The sequence below is a fragment of the Sebastes fasciatus genome, chromosome 13, assembly GCF_043250625.1.
Source record: "Sebastes fasciatus isolate fSebFas1 chromosome 13, fSebFas1.pri, whole genome shotgun sequence".
NCBI classification, from domain to species: Eukaryota; Metazoa; Chordata; class Actinopteri; order Perciformes; family Sebastidae; genus Sebastes; species Sebastes fasciatus.
The window spans coordinates 31420175-31439735 of record NC_133807.1 but is presented as its reverse complement, the minus strand read 5'-3'; the positions used below and the strand labels follow the sequence as shown (position 1 = coordinate 31439735).

Here is a 19561-nt window from a genome sequence, read left to right as displayed (position 1 = left end):
ATAAAATGTTCTCAGAAACACATTTCGGTGAACTATTTTCGTGATATTAGAGAAGAAAGTTTCCAAACGAGCCGCCATGTTGGTTCCGGTTTGAAAACCTTTCCACGAGGGAAAGTGTTCATCCAATCAGGTGCAGAGTGCCTTGCGTCTAGTGGCAGCCCATCAAGAGTCCAACACTGGGAAGCGAGACGATCCCTCATGATAAAAAAACGCCCCTGTGGACACGTACCACCACCGATTCTCCGCAGGGTTGTCTGGCGGAGGTCTGGGCGAGTCACTTGAATGGCCCATTATCTGCGACCATTAACGTCTTTTGTTCCCTCATGTCTGGGTTGTTCAGCTCTGGATCACCAGTTACCCGATTTGGCCACCGCAGCGTGACGTCGGGTTGCGTTTCTACAAAAATTTATTGTTTCTACTTTTCCGCCGCAGCCGCCGCAGCCCAAACGCACTACCCCCATTCAAAATGAATTGATGTTGTGTGTGAATGTAGCCTAAATCCTTCACGCAGGTCCTTTTAGGTCACTGGAGGCGCTCACCAGACAGTAGAGGACCTGTAATGCTTTTTCTCTTTCTAGAAAGAGAACTTTCTATAGTTATATAGTTTTTTTTGTGCATGTAAAAGGTCTGTAAAGTTACAAAGCCTCAAGGCCAAAGGGAGTTACTCTCCCCCACAGAAACGCTGCTCCTGAACTGACTGAAACACCTTTTCTTCCATAACGTGGTGATGTCACTAAGTAACACATTTGCACAATACCTGCCTAACGGCTAGTTTGGCACGCCCCCAAAAAAAGATCAAACAGAGAGTTTCAGACAGAGGGTGAAAAGAGGCGCTGAAGCACAGCCGGTATGAGAGAAGTAAAGCGTTTTACTGAACATTAAAGCATGTAAACACGTTCTAGTAGAAACCCAAAATACAAGTATGCACCTGAAGCCTCTCAGCGGATTGTCGCTGAGCACGTTTGCCACCATTTGTACACGTGAATGAGACGCTTACAACTTTGTTTTTCTTAACAATAAGACAAACTCTGGCTGCAGCAACAGACTGCATAGTGCCGAGTTCTGTCTTGTGTTTATTAAGAAGAGAGGTTTCAAAAGGTTGGAGGCTGAATCAGAGTTTACAGACGGATGTTTGAGTCTCTCAATGACAAAGAAAAACAGCTTATAAAATGTCTCATAAAATAGATAAATACACTCGTGTCCACTTTGTGTGTTCTGGCATGCAGTCTACTTTTGTGATGCCTATGATGTTGTGTTTTTGTGTGTAAATTATAGTATAATTATAGGTCATAGTTAGTGGTGGTGTTGGACCGCAGTGGTTCTCAACCTTTTCAAGTCGCGACCTGTCAGAATAATCAGGTTGGTGTTCGCGACCCCCCGCCTACGCCTCCTCGTCAACAGTTTCTACGCGCCTCCCTTGCTGATTCTGAGTGATTATCGTGACTGTTCCGATTAGTTTAAATAAATTAGCTTAAATAAATAATGCTTTGTTAGTGACGTCAATTTTGTTTAGTTTTAACAGTAGATATTGTCCAATGTGCTCCGGGCACGGTGGATTTTTGATGCGTTTCGTGACTCTTCCTCTCCCCCCGACCTGCCAGAAATCCCCCGTCAGAACATCATGTGAACGTACACTTTAACTCTCACAAGCACACTCAATAAAAACTTTTTATTTTTATTTTTTTTCTCAACAACCCTCTGGCGACCCCCGGAAATTATCTCGCGACCCTGTTGGGGGTCCAAACCCCCAGGTTGAGAACCACTGTTGTACTGAAATGCATTATATTCAGAGGTGTTTCTAATATCCTGCCCCTCATATACCCGTACACCTCTCAATATAATATTGAAATTGCAATAGATTACACAAATGTACCTAATAAAGTGGCCACTGAGTGTATCTCTCAACAATATAATAACACCAGTAACACTTTCTGCAGTTCACATATTTCAAATGCAACTGAGTGGCTGTAAACTTACATAATATAATAATTATAAACGTATTTTTCATCATAGATAGATAGATCTGTAATGCATGTTTTATGTCCTATGATACAACAAAGAACAGAAACACAGTCATGTGAAATTAAGAGTCTCACACAGACCTACCACACAAAGACTATTTGTAACGGGAAGAAATTATGAATTCATGATTTATCAAGTAAAACAGGCACGTCTTTCAATCTGAAACAGTAACAATAAGGTAAAACAAAGAAGTATAATGGTAATATACAAGCATGTGTCGGTGTGCCACAACTAAACTGAAATAAATCACAGCTCTTAAATAACATTGCCTCATGAGGAGTGTGTATCTATTCTCTCTCACATACACTCACGCACAACTAAAACCTGATGCATTATACTGTAGACAGTCTCTTTGGTACATGCAATAGCATGCTGCCCCATACTATTTCAGCTATCTGAATGGAGAGAAAAGAACTGTGCTTTTTCTTAACAAGTAAATCTTGTCATGGAAAGCATAAAGACAGGAAACCCTTCACCACTGACCCCCATTAAATGAGGTTTTCAATTGCAGCATTGTATGTAACGCTGCTTCTTAAAGTTGCCAGTTGAAAGCCTGCAATTAGCCCAACAAGGGAAGAACCAGAGGGGACAAAGTTGGTTGTTTCTATCTAACAAGACCATTTAAGGGGGGCAACCATTTAATCGGTTTTCTTGCCGGCAGTCAGCTTGTCGGCGTGGAGAGCGAAGGTCTCGGCCACGATCAGAGGGAAGACTAAAGAGGCATCTGCATACACCTGGGAACAAAGAACAGTGTATTTGTGGTGTGTTGCACACTTCACTACACTAAACTGATTCCAGTTTCCTGCTTTCCATATTTATGTTTTTGGTGCTTTGATCCCTTGGATCAAACACTGTGCAGACACTGCCACCTGGAGGCCAAAGGTGTTAAAAACATCCCTTTTTCTTTCCTGCTTCAAGGGCCCAGACAACTATTGCTCAGCCTCCTCACCTGGTTACCAGTTCTGATGTGCTATAAATGATTTCCAAACATATTTTCCTCCTGTAAAATGTATTCAAATGGAAAACAAAGTCAAATTAAGCCATTCTATTTATTTGCAAATAAAAAGCAAAAATGCAGTTTGTCAGTTGTAGGTTATATCTGAATGGATGTTAATGCCATTCGTCTTACGTCATGCATCACTGATGCCTATTTTTAAAGTGTGTTATATGAACAGCTACTCGTCTAATTTCTGGACCAAAACTGTTATTTAGTGGGGTAGATTTCAAATCTGTCACACTGGCATAATGCTGTCCAGCATCGCTGCGTGTTTGATATGATTTTTCAATTAACAGTTAGTGTTGATGTTTGATGTCATCCCCGTTAAAGAGCAAGGAACAATCCACATCTGAAAACAGCTCAGGTGTATTATCTAGTGAGGTGTATTATCTGGGGGCTGCCAAAAGGCATCTGGGAAATATATGATAATATATATTATCTTAAATGAGCACTCAGGAACGCTGCATTTAATTAAAGGTCATTTTCACAGGATAATTGTCATCTAAGTGCTTTGGTGAATCCACTACCTGTGATTAGGACCTTGTGTTTAGCAATTTACCCTGACAAGTTAGACAACTACTTGCTGTGTGACATAAAGTCTTGCTCATGGCCCCGACGTTTTTAAACTCTTTCTCAGAAGCTATAATGAGGATAATTGTTTGAAGCAGAAGAAGGGAAGACATCTCAAAATAACTTCTAATAAAACGCTATCTGAGGATATAATTGTAATAAATAATAACTATGATGTTGACATTAGTCTTGCTGGTATAAATCATCAGTACCTTCACGGGTTTGGCATCTGCTCTGATCTTGCCCCAGGATATGGCCTCATCAGGTCTGGCTCCAGAATCGGAGCCGTCGAACTCCTGACCCGTGTTCACAAACACGGCGTGGTCGGCTCCGTTCCTCTGGAAGGAGACAGAGGAGAGACGGTGACGATGTTTACATGCACATTCATATTATTTACTATTATTTCGAACATGATAATATTCTGAATTTCATACGGGTCATGTAAACAACATATTCTGCTTGGATATTCTGAATGGAGCTTTTTCTGATTAAGACGTATGGGACATGCTGATATTATTCAGGTTTTAGGAGCCTAAGAAATGAAGATGACATGAAGTTAGTTACCATAAGATTAGCATTGCATATGTGATGTTTGACCAGTCCTCCTCCCAGGATGATCATTCCCGTCCTTTTGGCAAACACCGCCTGGCTGTTCATCCTGCGAATATCTGAAATAAAAAAAGTCCACATTCACGATATGTCCAACAGATAACACTGAGACGGCTGCAGTGATCCTGCTCTGCTGCAGTGATGTTGCTTTTACCTTCCACTATGTCCAAAACCAGGCCAGGGCTCTTAAAAGAGTGGAAGTAAAGCATGTCGCCCAGAGAGCCGTCTGTCAGAGCAGGACTGAACACTGGGATGTTATTCTGAAACAGAATATAATACGGAACATTTAATGATAAAGAAATACTACTAGAGTTAGTGAGGCTGGGAAGCAGGATGAAGTGAGTAACAAAGCAGAACTGGAGCAATTTAATTTTGTGTTTAGATCTTTTTCTTGTCTTTTTTGGTTCCCTTATGATGTAATAACGTTACCGATATAAATGAGGACTCACCTTGTGCGCCCAGTAGTAGACAGAGTCAGGGTTATTGATCTCCTTGCCAAGCCGATGGATCATTTTGGAGGGAGTCCAATGGGTTCCCTGAAATAAAAAAAACATATTATATTATATATTATACAATATTGTAGACAATATTATAAAAGCAGAGTTTGGAAGATCCTGACTGCACAACTGTTTTACGTGAGGACACCAGACTAACAAGTTCTGCTATTTCATATAACTGTTCTGCTAGGATCTGCTAAAAGAGAGACCCACCTCTGTTGTCTGCTCCAAAAGCATCTGGTCCAGGATGGGCATCAGCCAGTCTTCAAACTTACAGTAGTTGTCGTTGGGCACCAACAGATTCCCTATCCTACATCCAGCAAGGAGAAGAGGAGGAGGAGGAGATGAAGATGATTAACAGGGACCCGACAAGTTCTAACTCACACAGGCTCCGCCCTCTACTGGGCTCCTCCAATGACGCATCCGCCCATGGAATTTTGCATAAATGTAGCCGGCTAATCAGGACGTGCCTACCCGGGAGCAGCAGAGCACCTGTTGTCTCTGCTTGCATTGACCTCAGAGGATGTGAACTAACCGCCCCGGCAGTGCACCCCAGTTGCTTGATGCTTCGGGGTTGACCGCAGTAGGTCTACGCTCAGACCGAACCCCTCCTTTGTTCCCAAGACTTGAGGAGTTCATTCAGGTCAAGGGTCATATAACTGGATGCTCTTGGATGTCCTCCACCACATGTGGGAGACAGGGATGCAAGATCGCATCTACTATGCCCTATTCCTGTTCATGTTATGTCTTATGTTGTTGCCCCACTCAGGCGCACAGAACAGCTTCTGTTTGTGTGCTTCGGTGATGGTGTGGCCAGTAAAGCCCTTCTAAGAAACGCCTTGTGGAAAGGCACACTCTAGACGCAGCATTGTGGTGTTGGCGGCCTTGTTTGTCGGGGTGACGGTAGAGGACATATGCACGGCGGCGTCACGGTCAACGCCTTACCCATTCATATGGTTCCATCTCTTGGACATGGCGGGCTCCTTTTCAAGGTCTGAGCTCACTGGAACGACACAGGACTGACTGGTGAAAAGGATGAGGTGTGTGCGTGTCAGTTGTGTTGCACCTGAACCCCCCTCTGGGCATGATACACCTGCATGTTCCCGTGATCCTTGATGATCCGGGGAATGTCAGGGTTTCTGCTAGTGTGCTAAGTTGATTCCCCGCCAGGCCAAAGCATCGGTGAATTATGTATTTTGCTTTGTGTTTGACCAGGGCCTTTTTTGGGGGGTAAAATGTCCTTAATTTAAACCCTGGTCCCTGCAGGAGAAACACAATGAGTTCCTCTAGTTCCGGGGTAAAGTTGACCTGCAGTCGTAAAGGGGCTAAAGCTGAGACTTCTAAAGATGAGTACCTGCAAACCAAACCCCCTGTATCTTGTCCTTTGTCATTATGAGTATACAGAACATCTGCTATTGATGATGTTATGGTGACAAACTGGGTGTAAAATGGCACCTTTATGGGATGCACCCTGACCAGCATCATTCTGAGGATGTGAATGTGAGAGGTGTATCTACCTGTTGATGCCCTTCTGGCGGAGGTCCTTGCCAGCCATGCTGAAGTCTCCCAAGAATGTGTCAGCCATACACTTGATGAAATCCTCCTCTACGCCTCCAGCTGTGGTTACGATCACATCCACCTAACACAGAGTGACAAGACAGGTTCTGATACACTAGTCCACGCTGTCGGATCAGTTCATTGTTTTAGATGACGAGTTTATACATTTGTACCATTTTGTGCTGTGCCAGGTAGCGGATGGTCTCTCTGACTCCGGAGCTGATGAGGTTGGAGGTGTAACCCAGGAAGATGGTGCAGCCCGACTTGCTCCGGTGTTCGTCGGGCACTTCAGTCTCTTTTTTTTCATCCTCCTCCACTGGCTCAAGACGCTTCTCTATCTGTGGGCATGGAGTCATTAGACAACGATGGTCAACATTACAAATGATCATAAACAGACTGATCAGAGGCTCAAACAACATGTTTACCTAATACAAATCTGGATCAATCTGGATAATCCACAGAGGAAGCTGACAGCAGTTTTAATATTGGCGCCCTATAGCTGAAGATGTTTACCACATAAATGCAACGTTCACGGTTCAACTCCCAAACCGGGGACCTTTGTTGTAAGTCATACCTCTTTCTCTTCCCACATTTCCTTTTCTCTGTAACTAACCGTCAAAATAAAGGCCAAAAAATAAAAGCAACAAAGTGTTTACAGTGAGGTGTATAACTTTGTCCAGACTAACAAGAACTTTTGTTTCTTTCTGTAATTATTAGTACTGTAAGTCCCACCAATAAAATCCCATTCACCTCCACCGTGTTGGGGTACCAAGAAATTGTAGGGCTTTCAATCAATTAAAATATTTTCAATCGCAATTAATCGCATATTTTTTCTGTTCAAAATGAACCTTAAAGGGAGATTTGTCAAGTATTTAATACTCGTATCAACACGGGAGAGGGCAAATATGCTGCTTTATGCAAATGTATGTATATTTTTATTATAGGAAATCAATTAACAACACAAAACAACGACAAATTTTGTCCAGAAACCCTCACATGTACTGCATTTAGCATAAAAAATATATGCTCAAATCATAACATGGCAAACTGCAGCGCAACAGGCAACAACAGCTGTCAGTGTGTCAGTGTGCTGACTTGACTATGACTTGCCTCAAAACTGCATGTGATGATCATAAAGTGGGCATGTCTGTAAAGGGGAGACTCGTGGGTACCCATAGAACCCATTTACGTTCACATATCTGGAGGTCAGAGGTCAAGGGACCCCTTTGAAAACAACCATGATGGTTTTTCCTCAACTAAATTTGTTTGTTTAGTAAGACATGGTTGGTGCAGTGGTGCATTTTCTCCCCGTGTTAGCGTGGGTTTTCTCCGTGTTCTCCGGCTTCCTCCCACAGTAAAGACCTGCAGGTTAGGTTGTGTGAATGTGAGAGTGAATGGTTGTCTGTCTCTATGTGTCAGCCCGGTGATAGGCTGGCGATCTGTCCAGGGTGTACTCCGCCTACATCCATGATATGATACCAGTATCTCCACTCTAGCTTTAAAACTGAGCCTGCTACAACCTCTGAAAGATTGCTCGCGTTATTATCGCGTTAACTCTGACTGACAGCCCTAGTTATTATTTGTAAGATAAGCTTCCCTTCCTCTCACCATGAGGTTGATCTCCTGGATGGCCTGGCCCATGCTGCTGGCCTGGAAGCCCGTGGAGATGAAGGACTTCATCACCGCCTGGAGATCGGCTCCCTGGTTGAAGTCGTAGCCTCTGATCTTCGTCAGGTCCTCCGGGAGCTCACAACTGGTCTTAAGGATGGCCTCTAAGGCAACAGAAGGAGCCTGGCCTGCCATCTTTACTGCAAAACAAAACATAAAGAGCAAGTTAGTGATGAGTGATTATCATTAAGGAGATGTCCAGTAGAGCCCTGATCATGTAACAATGGATGTAATCTCTTCAGTCTGTGGTGACAGGTGAGGCAGCAGCTCTGCTCTGACTGGCTGTGTCAAAACTAAGCAGCTTTCTATCAAAATCATAAATTAATGAGAATAATTATGAGAATAAAGTCAGAAGTTGACGAGAAAAAAGTCGTAATATTCTGAGAATAAAATCATAATATTCTGAGAATAAAGTCATAGGTTTACGAGAAAAAAATAAGTCATTAAAATTATGAGAATAATGTCATGTTTACGAGAAAAAAGTCATAATATGAGAATAATGTCATAAGTTTACGAGAAAAGAGTCGTAATATTATGAGAATAAAGTCACAAGTTTACGGGAAAAAAGTCGTAACATTATAAAACTAAAGTCACAAGTTTTATGAGAAATAAGTCATAATATTATGAAAATATATTCAGAGGTTTACAAGAAAAAAAGTTGTGGTATATGAGAATAAAGTCATAATATTATAAAGTAGTATTTTTACGTTTTATTTTAGAGGGGAAATAGTACGACAGAGTATTAGGACCACATTGAGGAAAAATTAAAAAATATGAGATTTCAAGAATAAACTCATAATATTATGAGAATAAAGCCATAAGTTTACGAGAACATTCTTTTTTAATATTATGAGAATAAAGTCACAAGTTTAAGAGAAAGAAATCGTAATATTATGAGAATAAACTCATAATATTATTAGAATAAAGTCATAATATTATGAGAATAATGTCATAATATTATGAGAATTAAGTCATAATATTATGAGAATGAAGTCATAATATGAGAATAATGGCATAATATTATGAGAATAATGGCATAATATTATGAGAATAAAGCCATAAGTTTACGAGAACATTCTTTTTTAATATTATGAGAATAAAGTCACAAGTTTAAGAGAAAAAAATCGTAATATTATGAGAATAAACTCATAATATTATGAGGATAATGTCATAATATTATGAGAATAAAGTCATAATATTATGAGAATAATGTCATAATATTATGAGAATAAATTCATAATATTATGAGAATAATGGCATAATATTATGAGAATAAATTCATAATATTATGAGAATGAAGTCATAATATTATGAGGATAATGTCATAATATTATGAGAATAAAGTCATAATATTATGAGAATGAAGTCATAATATTATGAGAATAATGGCATAATATTATGAGAATAAATTCAGAAGTTTACGAGATCCATGCAGGTTGGCAAATTTCACAATTTCAGAATTATATAATAGAAGACAACTGTAAAACGCCCATTAATATCCAGTTTAACCAGTCTGAGACATATTTTTCTGTGCAACCTTAGGCTGGAGAGAGCATTCCTGAATCAAGCCAGTTATGCAGCTCTTTGTGTGGTAGATTTAAGTATTTTACTGCATTTATACACATAATAACACATAATGACAAAGTGGAAACACTTTTTTTTTTCATGCAAATGTATGAAAAACTTCATTTAATCTTTTATTGAGGTATTATTCATGTGGTCTGATGTCAGCTAGCAGACCAGCTAACTGTGAGCTGGTTTCTGTTCCCTGTCGACTGACTTCAATCATGATCAAACATTAGAAGAATGAGATGGAAACACACCTTTTCTTGAAGAGAGGTCAGTTGTTGATGAAGATGGTGAAGTAGTGATGGGCTGTCAGCGGACACAAGAAGGAAGAAGGACGGTTACAGGAGATTTCTGTTAGTAAACAACACATGAGTCTCCTCTTCCTGCAGCCTGCAGCATGCTGCATCCCACTACGGAGAGCGCGAAGGGACAAACAGGACCAAACTGTGTTTCTGTGCAAATCCCCATTATACTGTAGTCTGGTCAAAACTATAGACATTCATTTATTATTATACTCCTAAACTACGACGGAGTATTAGGGCCACATTGAGGAAAAATAAATAAATCTGAGAATAAAGTCACAATATTATGAGAATAAAGTCATACATTTATGAGAAAAAAGTTGTTATTTTATGACAATAAAGTCATAAAATTAAGATAATAAAGTCATAAATTTACAAAAAAAACAGTCGTAATTTTATGAGAATAAAGTCAGAAGTTTTTGAGAAAAACGTCAGAAGTTCACGGAACTTTCAGACTTTTTTTCAGACATTTTTCAGATCTTATTTTTAGACTTTTTTTTCTGACATTTTTTCAGACAATTTTTTCAGACATTTTTCAGATCTTTTATCCAGACTTTTTTTGTCCGACATTTTTCATATCTTTTTTTTCGGGCATTTTTCAGATCTTTTTTTTCAGACATTCTTCAGATCTTTTTTTTCAGACATTCTTCAGATCTTTTTTTTCGGACATTTTTTTAGATCTTTTTTTCGGATATTTTTTTCAAACATTTTTTTCAGACATTTTTGAGATCTTTCTTTTCAGGCTTTTTTTTCGGACATTTTTCAGACTTTTTTTTCGGACATTTTTTCAGACTTTTTTCAGATCTTTTTTCAGATCTTTTTTTTCAGACTTTTTTCAGATCTTTTTTTTCAGATCTTTTTTTCAGACTTTTTTTGTCCGACATTTTTCAGATCTGTTTTTTCAGAACTTTTTGTTTTGGACATTTTTCAGATCTTTTTTTGAGATTTTTTTTTGAGATCTTTTTTTGTCCGACATTTCTCAAATCTTTCTTTTCAGACTTTTTTTTCAGACTGTTTTTGAGATCTTTTTGAGATCTTTTTTTTCAGACTTTTTTCAGACTTTTTTCTCAGACATTTTTCAGATCTTTTTTTTCAGACTTTTTTTTCGGACATTTTTTCAGATCTTTTTTTCAGATCTTTTTTTCAGATCTTTTTTTTCGGACATTTTTTCAGCCATTTTTTTCGGACATTTTTCATATCTTTTTTTTCAGACATTCTTCAGATCTTTTTTTTCGGACATTTTTTTAGATCTTTTTTTCGGATATTTTTTTCAAACATTTTTTTCAGACATTTTTGAGATCTTTTTTTTCAGACTTTTTTCAGATCTTTTTTTGTCAGACATATTTCAGATCTTTCTTTTCAGGCTTTTTTTTCGGACATTTTTTCAGACTTTTTTCAGATCTTTTTTCAGATCTTTTTTTTCAGACTTTTTTTTCAGACTTTTTTCAGATCTTTTTTTTGGGACATTTTTTTAGATCTTTTTTTCGGATATTTTTTTCAAACATTTTTTTCAGACATTTTTGAGATCTTTTTTTTCAGATCTTTTTTTCAGACTTTATTTTCGGACATTTTTTCAGATCTTTTTTTCAGACTTTTTTTTCAGACATTTTCAGATATTTTTTTTCAGATATTTTTTTTCCAGACTTTTTTTTCGGAAATTGTTTTCGGACATTTTTTCAGATATTTTTTTTAAACATTTTTCAGATATTTTTTTTATACATTTTTCAGATCTTATTTTTAGACTTTTTTTTCTGACATTTTTTCAGACAATTTTTTCAGACATTTTTCAGATCTTTTATCCAGACTTTTTTTGTCCGACATTTTTCATATCTTTTTTTTCGGGCATTTTTCAGATCTTTTTTTTCAGACATTTTACAGACCTTTTTTCAGAACTTTTTGATTTGAACATTTTTTCAGACTTTTTTTTCAGACATTTTTCATATCTTTTTTTTCAGACATTCTTCAGATCTTTTTTTTCGGACATTTTTTTAGATCTTTTTTTCGGATATTTTTTTCAAACATATTTTTCAGACATTTTTGAGATCTTTTTTTTCAGACTTTTTTCAGATCTTTTTTTGTCAGACATTTTTCAGATCTTTCTTTTCAGGCTTTTTTTCGGACATTTTTCAGACTTTTTTTTCGGACATTTTTTCAAACTTTTTTTCGGATATTTTTTTCAAACATTTTTTTCAGACATTTTTCAGATCTTTTTTTTCAGATCTTTTTTTTCAATCTTTTTTTTCGGACATTTTTTCATACATTTTTTTCAGACATTTTTCAGATCTTTTTTTTCAGATCTTTTTTTCAGACTTTTTTTGTCCGACATTTTTCAGATCTGTTTTTTCAGAACTTTTTGTTTTGGACATTTTTCAGATCTTTTTTTCCGATTTTTTTTTCAGATCTTTTTTTGTCCGACATTTCTCAAATCTTTCTTTTCAGACTTTTTTTTCAGACTGTTTTTTTCCTACATTTTTCAGATCTTTTTTTTCAGACTTTTTTTTCGGACATTTTTTCAGATCTTTTTTTCAGACATTTTCAGATCTTTTTTTCAGATCTTTTTTTCAGATCTTTTTTTTCGGACATTTTTTCAGCTTTTTTTTTCGGACATTTTTTCAGATCTTTTTTTCAGACATTTTCAGATCTTTTTTTCAGATCTTTTTTTCAGACTTTATTTTCGGACATTTTTTCAGATCTTTTTTTCAGACTTTTTTTTCAGACATTTTCAGATCTTTTTTTTCAGATCTTTTTTCAGATCTTTTTTTTCCAGACTTTTTTTTCGGAAATTGTTTTCGGACATTTTTTCAGATATTTTTTTTAGACATTTTTCAGATATTTTTTTTATACATTTTTCAGATATTTTTTTTCAGACCTTTTTTTCAGATCCTTTTTTTCAGAACTTTTTGTTTTGGACATTTTTTCAGACTTTTTTTTCGGACATTTTTCAGATTTTTTTTTCAGATTTTTTTTTTCAGATCTTTTTTTGTCCGACATTTTACAGATCTTTCTTTTCAGACTTTTTTTTCGGACATTTTTTCAGACTTTTTTTTCTGACATTTTTTCCAGACATTTTTCAGATTTGTTTTTTCTGACATTTTTTCAGACTTTTTTTTCAGATCTTTTTTTTTCAGATCTTTTTTTTCGGACATGTTTTCAAAAAGAATTTTCAGACACTTTTCAGATCTTTTTTTTCGGATATTTTTTCAGATCTTTTTTTTAGATCTTTTTTTCAGATCTTTTTTTTCAGATCTTTCGTGCAGCTCAGCTTTCAGCTCTGCCAGTTTTACAATTTTCAGCAATGTTTCTCAATTAATTTCAGTTGTCAGCATTCCAACGCATTTTCAGCAGGAAATGCATTTTATACTTAGTAGCCTACTGTAAGCCCTACCAATGAAATCCCATTCACCTCCACTGTGTTGGGTAGGAAGAAATCAGAGAGACAAATATCTCAAAAAGTGGAGTAAATCAAACCAAAATGAGAAAATGTGTTATTTGTAAAGATCAGCTTCCCATCCTCTCACCATGAGGTTGATCGTGTCGATGGCCTGGCCCACGCTGCTGGCCTGGAAGCCCGTGGAGATGGAGGACTTCATCACTCCCTGGAGATCAGCTCCCTGGTTGAAGTCGTAGCCTCTGATCTTTGTCATGCCTTCTGGGAGCTCACCACTGGGCGCATGGGTGGACTGCCAGACAATAGCAGGGATCTTAGCCACCATCCTCTTCTGCAAAAGACACAAAGAGCATGTTAGTGATGAGGTTATCACCAAGGAGCCTTGATGATCTGAGCCTTCACTGAGCTTCCCAGCTGCTGAGCATAAAACAAAAAATTGTAAATGAAAAAACAAACCTTTTCTTCAACAGAGATCATGATGAAGATGCTGATGTAGTAATCGTCTGTCACCGGACACAAGATAGATGGTTAGAAAAGATTTGCATTTATAAACAACACGTGGGTCCCAACCTCCGCCCACAACCAAGTCCAAACCAATGAAATCAACATTTAACCCCGCCCACATTCAACAGTTAGACCAATCAAATCAAAGTGGGTGGGGCCAAATGTTTAGGCCCCTCCCCCTCCTGCAGGCTGCACACAGGTACCAGAGACAGCTGTTTGCAGGTTCTCCTCCTCGTCCAGAGGGACAAACATGACCAAACTGTATTTCTGTGCAAATCCCCATATAGTCTGGTCAAAACCAAAACTATAGTCAGTTATTTTATGATTATACTCCTAAACAATTTATTTTATTTACCTTATTCAGTTAATATTGAACATTAAAATTAGCATATGTTAATCCGGGGTTGGAAGAAGTACTGAAATCCTTTATATCAAAGTGTGAATACCACATTTGACTTACTCCTAAATGTGCTTTTTTATGTAAACTTATTTAATATTATTTATATGGAGTAAATTGTACTAATTGAATGGTTCTAGTTACATTATCGCACACAACAGTGTGATGCTCAAACCTGCACCTCGGAGGCTACTGAGGCTGGACAAAGGTGGTTTAAATTACTCCATATACTGGTGGCTGGTTGCACTTTAACAGTGCGTGACATATTACCAGCTCATTATGTGTTTAGCAGGTAAAATGTCACTCTACAATGTAACAGGAAACTGCAGCTTTCAGCTAAATGTATACAAGTAAACATTACAGCATTTCCAGTAGTAGGCTATACGTTCCAAAACAATGGAAACACATTTAACCAGATTAATAAAGACTTCAAATATTCCACCATTTCTATTATTGCATAAACATGCAATCCTGTGTTTCTGGCCAAGTCAGCTGCACCTTTAAAGCAAACAGCTTAAAAACGTAAAGGCAGAAGGCATCCCTGAAGCATATAGCCAATAATCTTTTCATCAGTGATGTGTGATGTTTGTGACATTTCCACCACTGTACTGTATGACCTTTAGTATCACAGAGCCTTTGAACTGCCCTCAACAGTGAATAAAAAGGGGGGGGCACAGGTGAAAAAGGAAAGTCAGGAGCTTCTCTGACCACACTCCTGTAACAACCTGTGCAGACTCTTTTGGATTTGGGGTAAAATACTGCTCTAAAAATCATCGTCCTGCTGCTACTTTTGGTTTTGAGGGGGTCCAGATAGCAGGGTTTTGGAGTGGTTGAGAGTCTTTCTACTGAAGGGCAATGTCAGGAAAGATGTGCAGCAGCAGCAGCAGCAGCAGCAGCAGTGTTATTCAGGCACAAAAACTGGTGGATCAACTTCGGGTGGAGGCAAGCATGGAGAGAATAAAGGTATGTAAGAGTCTGAATACTCTGTTGTGCATGATAGATTCATCATACACCCAAACTGAAGATGTCCAGAATACATGGAGTGTACTGATATGTCTCTATTATTACATGATTACTTCAGCATTACAATGTCTGGAATCCTGTGATGCCACCCTGTCCACCTTTAACCCAGCAGATCTCCCTGACAGCAGCAGACTTGGTCCAGTACTGTCAGGACCACAGGCGCAGTGACCCTCTGCTCACCGGCATCGCTGCCTCGTCCAATCCTTTCAAAGATAAGAAGAGCTGTGTGCTGCTTTGACAGTCCTGAGTAGAGACGCGCGACACAGGAACAGACTGACATACGGACGACTCCTGTCAGAGTACAACCACAGGTTTTATACCGCCAAATGTGAACAAGATCATCCTTCTTGTATGGCAATTAATCTGCTACTTGGTTTACATCTATTGTAGGCCGCAACAGATGTTTGCTGAGCTAAAGCAAACATTGAAAGTTTGCTGAGTTACACAGATTTTATTTGATTAAATCCATAGTTACAGAAACGAGAAAATGACTCATATTAACGTTTCGTACTGCCTAGGATCACAGAGGGTGCTGGTCTAATCTGTGTAACGGCCGCAACACGAAGTTTGCTGAGCAAAAAGCAAACATTGAGAGTTTGCTGAGCACACAGATTAAGTTCCAGTTTATTGACCTCGGTAAACTTTCAGTAGAGCTTCGGGGTTCACAGCGGGCTGTTGGCCAGCGGCACCGCTGGGTCTAACCTGTAAACTTTCAAAGATTCTGTTGTTGTCGTTAAACAGGTTAGATCGACCTGATCTCACAGAAATACGTGAAATGACCACAAACTCTTAACAGCACGTTACTGGTGGTGGCACGAACCCATCAATCTCTATGAGCCTATCCACACCGAATCAGAAACTTTAGTATTTCACAATGCAGTGATTTTTTCTCTCCACTCTTGGGTGACCATATCACGACAAACCAAATATGGGACAAAGAATATGTTTGCGTGGAACATTGTGGGACATGTTACCAATGCTGAAAGGTAGTCAAGGTAGTAATTTTGTTAGAATTTCTATCTACCTTAAAGAATAAACATTTCTATTCTGCCCTTTAGCTCGTAACATCTCTATGCTTTGCTTGAATGCATCCATAAATCTCTTTTTGAGACGCACGTTTCTTGTCAGACTGACATGAACTGTGTCGCTTCATGTCGTATTGCCCCCTGTGTGTGAAATTGAAAAACTCTTGAGCATCTCCTTCCACCGGCTTCACCGACTTATTCACGTCTTTGTCGTCGTTGCATTTCCTTTTTTATTTGCGGTAGTTTCCATAATATTCCGCCTAAATGTGCATAGCTTGTGACTTTGCGGTGACTCGCAATTTTCTCCATTGGACGTGGCGTAGCAAAGGCGGTGAAATATTAACCTGCACTTGACCCACGTGTGTGCAGTTTGACAGCAAACACAGCGTCGTGACAAGCCAGATTTTAGAAAAGCGTCTGTTCTGCAGCGGTAGACTGTAGTGGACGTTTGAAAACTAGAGCCAATGAAAATGTGGGACATCGTCTCAATATGTGAGACGTGGGACAAGGGATAAAAATGTTGTGCAGTCCATCGTTAAGTGGGACACCTGGTCTCCGCACTCCACTCTAACTGTGATGTCATCAACTCTAGCTCTGAACATTCCGTCCCATGCACACCCATTATAAACGCAGAAAAGGTTTGAAAACAGCATAAAACGTAAGCTGCAATAATAAAAAAAAAATGCAAAAGACATCAAAAACCTGAATGTCAGTTTAATAGTTCATGGTCTTGTAACTCGTTTAAAGTTTAAATGGTGTCTGTAGCTGAAAGTATGCAGAAGCAGTAGCATTTCAAAGGGGAGTTAGGTTCAAGAGGATTTGAAGATTCTCTCCATTGAGTTGCATTGGAAAAAAATTGGGAAAAAAAAGCTTAATATTCTAAAAAGTTGAATGTAAGCAGGGATGTCCTTAAAGAGCTGAACATTTTGATATTTGAATGGTTTCTGTAGCGTAAAGTACTGTATGAAGAAGTAGTTAGAGTCCAAAAAATGTACGGAGGAAATAGAAGAAGAAGAAGAAGTTGATGAATAAAGATTTGGACAACAATCGTGTGAATGCTGCTGAATCAACAGTCACACAAATAACCTATCTCTCTATGTGTGTATTTAACATATTGCAACCTTGCAGAAGGTAAATAGCCTACCTGTGTGTGTGTGTATTTTTGTACTGCTTTATCAAGATGTACAGTAGTGTGTTAAAGTCAGATGTGTAATTTGTTTTTTTTTGTTGGTTTAATTTGAATAATTGCATTGAAAAAGTGAATCTGAGTAGCATAACTTGAACTTGATTTATTAGTTTTGATTTCCAATAAACTTGAAACTGAATGTAATATTGTGAAACTTAATTCTGAATCTGTATTTGATCCTCAATGAAACTTCAACTCTCTGTATGTATACCTCAACAATCAGTTCTCACAAATCAAATTCAGTTCTTGTGAATTCATTTTCGGTTTACTGAGACAGTAAACCGAAAATGTACTTGTTGAGTGCAGATTCACAGAACTCTAATCTGTGTATGTCTTCTGTAGTTTTTATTGGAGGAAATCCAAAGTTACAGAAACAAGAAAATTACTCATATTTACGTTTCATACTGCTGGGGGGTCACAGAAGGCTAGTAGCCAGCGGCATGGCTCTAATATGTGTAAGGGCTACAACAGAAGTTTGCTGAGCAAAAAGCAAACATTGAAAGTTTGCTGAGCTGAGCAGCACCGCTGGGTCTAACTTGTAAACTTTTAATGTTTCTGTTGTTGTCCTTAAACAGGTTAGATCAGCCTGATCTCACAGAAATACGTGAAATGACTACGAACTCTTAACAGCACGTTACTGGCGGTGGCAGGAACCCATCAATTTATATATAAATATATATATATACTGTATATAAATATATACACATATATATAAATATATACACATATATATTTATATATATATATAAATATATATATATATATATATAAATACAAATATATTTATATATATATAAATATATATACACATATATATTTATATATATAAATATATATTTTTATATATATATATATATATATATATATATAAATATATATAAATATATATATATACTGTATATAAATATATACACATATATATAAATATATATTTATATATATTTATATATATATATATATATATATAAATATATATATATTTATATATATATATATAAATATAAATATATTTATATATATTTTTATATATATATATATATATAAATATATATATATTTATATATATAAATATATATTGTTTTATATATATATATATATATATATATATATATAAATATATATAAATATATATATAAAACACCAACTGGGCTCCTCGTCCATCTCCTCTCTCCTCCCTTCAATGGTTATGATGGTTATAATGGTTATAATGGTTATAATGGTTATTATGGTTATAATGGTTATAATGGTTATTATGGTTATAATGGTTATAATGGTTATAATGGTTATTATGGTTATTATGGTTATAATGGTTATAATGGTTATAATGGTTATAATGGTTATAGAGCAGTGGTCTCAAACTCAATTTACCTGGGGGCCGCTGGAGGCAGAGTCTGGGTGAGGCTGGGCCACAAAAGGAGCTTTGTTAAAAAAAAAAAAAATCTTCTCAAACGTCATTATTAACAGTTCTTTAACTTGAATGGGTTCTTCTGAACATGAACTGTCCTGAACATTAATGGAACATTGAAGAACATGAACGGTTCTTCTGAACATGGCCTCTATTGCGTCTCCCACTTTTCCTGAAATTGTCTGTGCTCGTCACCAACCTTTCTCTTCACTGCAGGCTTTGAAAAAGACATGATTGGGGCTGTGTGACAAGATATATATTCATTCCACTTGGTGTCACTCCGCAATAAAGTTGTGCCTGCTGCGTTTGTGTTGCTCTGCAATTACACCACCAAACCGCTAGTTGGCGGCGGCGTCTCTATGAGTTTCCTCTTCTTCTTGTACTACAAACAGAAACTGAGGGAGTTGGAGCTAATAACTGTTGAACCACAGAACTTTTACTGACATTACTGCAACGCCGAAAAGAGAAAATATATCTGAGTGGATTTGTGTGAACAAACATTGAAAAGATGGAGGCAGAGAGAAGTAGAACTTGGTCCTGGCCGCTCAGCATCGCTGAGAGACTGGACCAATCACAGCTGTTGCGGTCTGCGTCGCCGCGACGTGTAGTTACATTTCTGGAGAGGTGCACGTCAGGCTACGGCGTCGATTCAACGCAGAAGTATAAATCAAGCTTTAATCGAGTTTATGCGATGTTACACGGGCGCCGCCACAGTTGTTGTGAAATGTTTCTCTGCTTGCATCAAGCCCGGCCGATTGCCCGTCCCCGGGAGCCATATACCCCACTGTGATTGGTAGGTTCGTTCAGCTCGGGCTCGCGCAACAAAGGGACCTTCCACGGCA

General features: G+C 37.7%; 2 protein-coding genes and 1 long non-coding RNA gene across 3 annotated transcripts; 1 reads left to right on the top strand and 2 right to left on the bottom strand.

Moving 5' to 3' along the window:
- Positions 1-1000: 1000 nt before the first annotated feature.
- Positions 1001-9910, bottom strand: dhps (deoxyhypusine synthase). Its single transcript, XM_074656923.1, has 10 exons — positions 9744-9910; positions 7861-8060; positions 6426-6590; positions 6213-6334; positions 4909-5005; positions 4648-4734; positions 4353-4458; positions 4154-4257; positions 3802-3927; positions 1001-2756 (listed from the first exon to the last, which is right to left on the bottom strand). Exons 2-10 carry the CDS (start codon positions 8053-8055, stop codon positions 2661-2663), a joined length of 1098 nt encoding a protein of 365 aa, XP_074513024.1. The 5' UTR covers positions 8056-8060; positions 9744-9910; the 3' UTR covers positions 1001-2660.
- A 3480-nt stretch (positions 9911-13390) lies between these two features.
- LOC141781288 (uncharacterized) lies at positions 13391-18783 on the bottom strand. Its single transcript, XR_012596812.1, has 3 exons — positions 18683-18783; positions 13636-13682; positions 13391-13510 (listed from the first exon to the last, which is right to left on the bottom strand). It is a non-coding gene; the product is annotated as an uncharacterized LOC141781288 (long non-coding RNA).
- On the top strand, positions 14936-15417 carry LOC141781287 (guanine nucleotide-binding protein G(I)/G(S)/G(O) subunit gamma-12-like). Its single transcript, XM_074656924.1, has 2 exons — positions 14936-15043; positions 15216-15417. Exons 1-2 carry the CDS (start codon positions 14936-14938, stop codon positions 15339-15341), a joined length of 234 nt encoding a protein of 77 aa, XP_074513025.1. The 3' UTR covers positions 15342-15417.
- Positions 18784-19561: the final 778 nt, after the last annotated feature.

Coding starts and splice junctions, on each gene's coding strand:
- dhps (XM_074656923.1), bottom strand. CDS start 8,055: ATGGCAGGCCAGGCTCCTTCTGTTGCCTTAGAGGCCATCCTTAAGACC. Junction 6,335..6,425: donor ACCTGGCACAGCACAAAATG/GTACAAATGTAT, acceptor ACTCTGTGTTAG/GTGGATGTGATCGTAACCAC. Junction 3,928..4,153: donor TATGCAATGCTAATCTTATG/GTAACTAACTTC, acceptor GTCTCCTTCCAG/AGGAACGGAGCCGACCACGC.
- LOC141781287 (XM_074656924.1), top strand. CDS start 14,936: ATGTCAGGAAAGATGTGCAGCAGCAGCAGCAGCAGCAGCAGCAGTGTT. Junction 15,044..15,215: donor CAAGCATGGAGAGAATAAAG/GTATGTAAGAGT, acceptor TTAACCCAGCAG/ATCTCCCTGACAGCAGCAGA.